General features: G+C 46.9%; 1 protein-coding gene across 2 annotated transcripts; it reads left to right on the plus strand.

Annotated features, from left to right (window-relative positions):
- Positions 1-361: 361 nt before the first annotated feature.
- Positions 362-6,192, plus strand: LOC124484232 (fatty-acid amide hydrolase 2-A-like). 2 transcript variants are annotated; one of them, XM_047045073.1, is made up of 12 exons: positions 362-400; positions 542-652; positions 1,360-1,442; positions 1,539-1,684; positions 1,895-2,104; positions 2,210-2,329; positions 2,478-2,613; positions 2,792-2,909; positions 3,066-3,185; positions 3,345-3,456; positions 4,469-4,657; positions 5,293-6,192. In XM_047045073.1, exons 1-12 carry the CDS (start codon positions 377-379, stop codon positions 5,478-5,480), a joined length of 1,557 nt encoding a protein of 518 aa, XP_046901029.1. In that variant the 5' UTR covers positions 362-376; the 3' UTR covers positions 5,481-6,192. The 2 variants fall into 2 exon arrangements, with proteins under 2 accessions (XP_046901029.1, XP_046901027.1); XM_047045071.1 differs by lacking the exon at positions 362-400 and having other exon boundaries at positions 408-652.
- The last annotated feature ends 611 nt before the right edge of the window (positions 6,193-6,803 follow it).

The following is a 6,803-nucleotide window of genomic DNA, read 5'->3' on the forward strand; positions in this document are numbered from 1 at the left end:
TCTGTCGTGTCATTGTCTTTAGATCAACGTTGAAAGTAGTTACAGATTTTCGGACCGTTGGTGTCCTCTTGTGTTGAAAAGATAGTATTGCAGATATAGTTTTTCCTACGTGTCACCGTTAGTTTTTGTAATTTGAGATAGCGAAATATAGCGGTTTAGGATTTTGTTTAGCCTAACTTTTGACACTACATACACTACTTAAGTGCATGAAGACATATACAGACATAATTATGTCGATATTTAAATAATTTGTGCTTTGAAAACAGCTACTCATATCTGTGACATCATTGTAGTCGAAAGGCCACATAGCCTCTCCCTATAGCTGCATAGTACAACGGGGACAGAGGTGAACCTGATCATCAATGCACCCCGTTGCATGCCGGGAGCAGAAACTGCTCCGGTAGGTGCACGAATTGCGGCTGTACAGTGAAAAGGCTGATGTTGAATTAGACCGTCTTGTACAATGGCGCTGACCCGGTTTGAACGGTTCCTGTCCTCGGTGCTGCGCGGGGTTGTAAGGATGCTGTTCGCCTTTTTCCAGCTCTTCGCACCGCGGGGGGGACCGGACGGCTCTAAGAGACTCCCACCAATCACGAACCCACTTTTGAGGGTCCCTGCGATGCGGCTCGCTCAGATGATACGACGGAGAGAGGCGAGTGAACTTCGATAAAGTCTAAACGCCTATATGGATAATATGGCCAAAGCGTTTGATTTCACAAACCATCACTCTAAAAGTACAAACACCTTGATAATTACATTTATGATAGGTATATGTTCACAGAAAGGTATCACATTATCGCTTTGTTTAGGGAAGAGATCCGTCTGGAAGGTGATTCGATCGTAGCCCAGTGAATTATGGGAATTGTAGTGCATGAATTAGTTCAGGCCACTCTAATAACCTCATACTCCTCCTAATTTCTATGTGACTTAATGGTTATACTGTGAGTGTCCGTGTTCTGAAACAGACCAGTAGGTCTGGTATTGGGGATATTATTATAAAGGGTCAGTGTAAGAGCTTTTGAATGGACTGCTTAGCTTAACCCCCTACTGTGTGTGAGAGGATAGAAACTAGGAACAATGGTGGGCCTGGGGCCATATCTGGATCCCGTTTAGCAAAGCTGTATAAAGGTCACATACAACAAGAACATTTCTTCAACCACATGCTTATTCCATTTGCGTCAGTGTAATAATTACAGTGCACTGAGTGAATAAATGTACTATGTATCGCTTGCACATCTAACACAAAAATACCAAATAAAGATGGTACCATCTGTAGTTGAATAGTATCGGATAGTAATGTCCACCTTGTGTAGTTGAAGATTTGTAGTGACGTGTAGCCTGTCTATGTCCTGGTCCTAGGTGAGCAGTGTGGAGGTGGTCCAGGCGTACATTGACCGCATCCAGGATATCAACCCTCTCATCAACGCCATGGTCAAGGACAGGTGAGCGAGGGAGGGGGTGAGTGAGACAAGGGGGTGGGCTGGAGAGAGAGAGAGAGAAAAATAGATCATAGGTGCGTGTGTGTGTGTCCTCCTCAGGTTCTCCCAGGCCCTGCAGGAGGCTGCACAGGTGGACAGGCTGGTGGATGAGGAGACAGGAGGAGGGGCCGGGGAGGAGGTGCTGGAGGATAAACTACCCCTCTTGGGCGTACCCTTTACAGTCAAAGAAGCCTTCACTCTGCAGGGTACTACTCTACATGTCTATCTCTCCTCTTGTCTCCATTCTCCTCCTCTATCTCTTTCTCGATACTCCTCTCTCCCTCACTCTATCCTTTTCCCTGCCTCTGTACACCCTGTTCTTCATTTTTCTCTCCTCTCCTTTTGGTCTCTCTTGTCTCTGTCTTGTCTCTCTCTAACTGTCTGTCCCCACACACACACACACACACACCCCTCAGGCATGCCCAACTCTACGGGCCTGGTGTCGAGGAGGGGCATGGTCTCGGGGACAGACGCCCCTCCTGTGGCATTGCTGAAGCGTGCTGGGGCCATACCTCTGGGCGTGACCAACTGCAGCGAGCTGTGCATGTGGCTAGAGTCCCACAACCGCCTTTACGGGGTCACCAACAACCCCTACGCCCTGGAGAGGATACCCGGAGGAAGCTCTGGTAAGTAACTCAGAGTAGAGTCCAGCCCATAACATTCGATACAGTACAGTCTGCATACAGTTCAGTGAATAGTAACCATATTCCTCTCCCGCCTCTCCTTCTCAGGAGGGGAGGGCAGTATCCTGGGGGGAGGGGGGTCAGTGATCGGGGTGGGATCGGATGTGGGGGGCAGCATCCGCATGCCCGCCTTCTTCAACGGCATCTTTGGACACAAACCCACACCAGGTGAGTCTGTGGACACATGACGAGCTGTGACGTGGTGGGGCATGCGTGTGTGGAGGTGTAGTAAGTAATGTGGGCTGTGTGTGTGTGTACACGTATTTGCCTGCATGTGTGTGTAATCCTGCGTGTATGTGCCTGTGTGTGTGTGCAGGCGTAGTGAGCAATGAGGGCCAGTTCCCGCCAGCTTCAGGGCTGCAGCCTGGGTTCCTGTGTACGGGCCCCATGTGTCGTTACGCCCAGGACCTGCTGCCCATGCTCCGGGTCATGGCGGGCCTCAATGCCGACAGGTAAACAACAACAAATGATATCTTGAGAATAGCTAGCCAACCACAGAGCAGCATTGATACAACAGGATCCACAGCCGGACAACTTTGTCTCTCTCTGTCCACTATCCATCCTTTCCTATTGCTCTTACCCTTCGTCCCTCCCCACCCACGCCATCTCTCTCTCCCTCTCCTCCTCCAGGTTGAACCTCTCGTCAGAGGTGGATCTGAAGAAGCTGCGGTTCTTCTCGGTTCCTCACGATGGAGGATCTCCGCTGGTGTCTCCTGTCGACCCTCAACTGATCCAGGCTCAGAATAGGGTGAGGAGGAAAGAGAACCAAGACAGAGACATAAAGACATTGAAGAAAGAATTGTTCTAGGGGCACTTAAAGAAAGAGTGTGTGTGTGTGTGTTGACAGTATGCTGTATTGAAAGGCACAGTGTGTGTTGATAGCGTTCTGTGGTGTGTTCCCCAGGTGGTGGAACGTCTGGAGGCGGACCTGGGAGTCAAAGTTGAGCAGCTGAAGATTCCTCAGCTCAAATACTCCTTCCAGATCTGGGGAGCCATGATGGCTGCTCCTGGGAAGGACGGGAAGGTGGGGGGGGTGTTTTAAGTGTGTGTTATCTCGTTGAGCTAATGCCCGGCCGTGGTTATGTGTGTGTGTGTGTTTGTTTTTTGTGTGTGCATGTTGATCTACATATGTGTTGGTGTGTGTGTGTGTGTGTACTGACCTCAACCCTGCTCCTCTTCCCAGCTGCCCATCATGTTTGCAGAGCTGATGGCCAATCAGGGGAAGAGGGTGTGGCCTGTCTGGGAGATGGCTAAGTGGATCCTGGGGTTCTCCAAACACACCATGGCAGCTATCGGTATGAGTGTGTGTGAATGAGAGATAGAGAACACACTAAACCCTTGTCCAACGATTCCCAACCTGTGGGCTAGGGCCCACTAGAGGTCTGCGAGGGTAATGCAGGTGGGCTGCCAAACCAATTAAAACTAAAATAGGAAACATAAATAAATATTCAAATATTTATATATACTGTTGGTATGTTGGTAAATAATTATTGAACATTTTGCCTTTATTTCATCAGGACCGAAATGGCAATAGTTACGCTTGGCATGTTGACGGTAGCCCAACTGACATTTCAGAGTTAACTTGCATACGCCCACTTCAATTCACGCCCCCCTAGTATATGTTATCGTTAATTGTTTGTATACTGTTTGTATGTATACTGATCTTAAAAAAAGAAGGAAAACGTACATTCACGGTATTCTGTTGCTGCGAAGTGGAAAAGGTTGGGATTGGCTGCCCTAGTGGCTGCCCATTTTACACAGCCTGTTTTGTATAAAAGGGAAGCACAGAGAATGGGGGGAGTCATTGTTGAACTGGAAGGGGTTTCTACAATCACACACTGGGTGGCATTATGCCACCTTCGTGTGGTTGAATCTAAACTTTATGGGAATATTGCAGGATCTCTGTTTAAAAAGGGTTTCTGTCTCACACACATACCCTAACCCTGCGAGAGACACTAACCCTCGCCCCTGTCTCACTCTAATCCTATAATCTTAACTCCTCTATTCTTATCCACCCCCTTACCCCATGCATTATATCTCCCTCCTGCCCCCAATCTGCTCTCTCCTTATCCACCCACCCTCCTCACCTCTACCTCGCGGCCCCACTAACCTCCATCATCCCACCCCTTCATCACCCCTCACCTCCACCACTCCCTTATCACCACCCCCTAACCTCCATCATCCAACCCCTTCATCACCCCTCACCTCCACCACTCCCTCATCACCACCCCCTTACCTCCACCTGTGCCTTTCCCCTCATCTCCACCTCCCCCCCCCCCCCCCCCCCCCCCCCCCCCCCCCCCTCAGGTCTGGCCACTGTGGAGATGTTCCAGCCCACCCAGCCCAGCCAGTTCATCCTGCAGCAGAGAGAGTCTCTCCAGAAGGACTTGGAGGAGCTGCTGGGGACTGATGGGGTGCTGCTCTACCCCTCTCACCCCCACCTGGCCCCCCGGCACCACCATCCTCTATTCACGCCCTTCAACTTCTCCTACACAGGTCTGGGAATGGTCACACTGTCACACAAGTCTTTTATTGTCAGATGCACAGAACAACACAAGGTCAGACTGGGCACTGAAATTCTTAAGACAAGACAATGTAAGCACCTGGCATAACATAACATATAAGTACACAGAACATAAATTACATCTATGCTTAGCTTAAATAAGTGAACTTCCTAAATATACAGATAAATATAAAAATACAATATACTAAACCCTAAATACACATAATAACCTATTGCTAACCCTATAAACCTATTCTAAACTAAGTGAAGTACAGTGAAGTACTTCACTACAGTACTACACTGGACAAATCAGTAGCAGTGCTAGGGCTATGTTTAGCTGTAACTTCTCATTCATCTTGCTTAGCTATGATAGCAGTGCTAGGCTATATTCAACTGTAACTTCTCATTCATCTTGCTTAGCTATGATAGCAGTGCTAGGCTATATTCAACTGCATTTCTTCTCTTCCTCATTCCTCTTCCTCCCTACCTCCATCGCTGTCACTCTATGCATCCATCCCTCTCTCAATATCTTTCTCTCTCTGTCTCTTCCTCTATCTTCTGTCCCTCTCTGTTTATCTTCCTCTCTTATCCCTCCAACTCTGTGTCTTCTTCTTCTTCCTCTCCCCAGGTATCTTTAACATCCTGGGTCTGCCTGTGACCCAGTGCCCCCTGGGGCTGAGCACAGAGGGCCTCCCACTGGGGGTGCAGCTGGTGATGGGGAAGATGCAGGATCACCTAGGCCTGGCCATGGCTGTCTACCTGGAGCAGGCCTTCGGGGGCTGGAGGGACCCGGCGGAGGCCTCACCGTCCGCCTGAGACACACAAACATCTACACACGCGCACACACATCTTGAGCACATAGAGCTGTGTCTCACACACACACACACACACATATATACCCCTATCCTGAGCATATGTCGAATATACATACACATAGCATACACTGATATCAGGAGGAAACTATGAATACAAACAGACAGACAAAAACGTGAAAAAAAGTTTGAAACATACACAAGCCTATTTGCACACAATCTTCTCCTCCCGCCCCCCCCCCCCCTCCCTCATTTTCCTCGTCTACTCCCCTTGTCTACAAGTCCACCACTAAGTGTCCTATACGTGTCCAAAGAGGCTCTGCTGTCTTTTCTCTCCTCCTGTCTAAAGGATAACTGATGTCCAGTCTGTAGAGTGATTTCTATTGTGGTTTTTAGTAGTTCTGTCTGCTCTAAACTGGAGAGGAGCTAGAAACATCTTGGAAGGAGAAGTTTAACGAATGTCTTACTTTTTTTCAAAGTGCATTTTTAAGGTCAGGCTTTTTTGACAATGGGTGATATGCTGCTGTTTTGTGACTGCACTTTGATTTATCTACTGTAACATACCCGAATGACGCATTTTAGACGCCGCTGTTATTGTGATATATTTTAGAATGTTACATAGTTTAACTAATGAACACTATAATGTAAGTGTATATAAGTATTATAATATACAGTACAATATAATGTTAAATAAATTGCACAACATATACAATGTTCTTCAATAGTGTGTTGAAATTTCTTGCAGTTGAAGACACTGTTAAAAAAACTAAAACTAATCCAGTTTTGGTTGGGAATTTAGTCATCCATCACTTTGATTCTCTAAAACTAAGAGATACCACAAGAGGGCGTCACAATTTAAAAGTAGCCTACATCACGAATATTACACACATCTGGAATAAACTTAATCATTCTCAATTAGGAACAGTGAGGTCATTTTCACAAAGACAGAGAAACATTGCGGCAGATATAACATTTACACGCGTTTGGCCCTGCTGTGAGTCATTCTAGCTTTAATGTTTTGGATGTTGCGGCTTGAAGTGAAATAATGATGTCACTTGTCTGTGGGACGATCAGTGGGCGAAACGGAGTCAGAACTGACCACGTCATTCACACATCTCACTGGCAGCTAAACAATAAACAATAATTAGGACAGATGATTAGATAAATAGTCACACAGGTAATTGGCCAATAAAAATCATATATGGGCTTGCCGTATATAATCAGTAAAAAAAAATATTAGTAGCCTGACAGTGTAGCAGTGACAGTATTATGTTCAGCCAATTCAAAGCAGTTGGGAATTACTTTTAGACTGTCAAATAAATATACA

Source organism: Hypomesus transpacificus, chromosome 22 (genome assembly GCF_021917145.1).
Source record: "Hypomesus transpacificus isolate Combined female chromosome 22, fHypTra1, whole genome shotgun sequence".
NCBI lineage: Eukaryota > Metazoa > Chordata > Actinopteri > Osmeriformes > Osmeridae > Hypomesus > Hypomesus transpacificus.

What these genes read in the sequence shown, in the direction of transcription:
- LOC124484232 (XM_047045071.1), top strand. Translation starts at nt 464, where the DNA reads ATGGCGCTGACCCGGTTTGAACGGTTCCTGTCCTCGGTGCTGCGCGGG. An exon ending in AGATGATACGACGGAGAGAG is followed by an intron (nt 653 to 1,359) that starts GCGAGTGAACTT and finishes TCCTGGTCCTAG; the next exon opens with GTGAGCAGTGTGGAGGTGGT. An exon ending in GCGGGCCTCAATGCCGACAG is followed by an intron (nt 2,614 to 2,791) that starts GTAAACAACAAC and finishes CTCCTCCTCCAG; the next exon opens with GTTGAACCTCTCGTCAGAGG.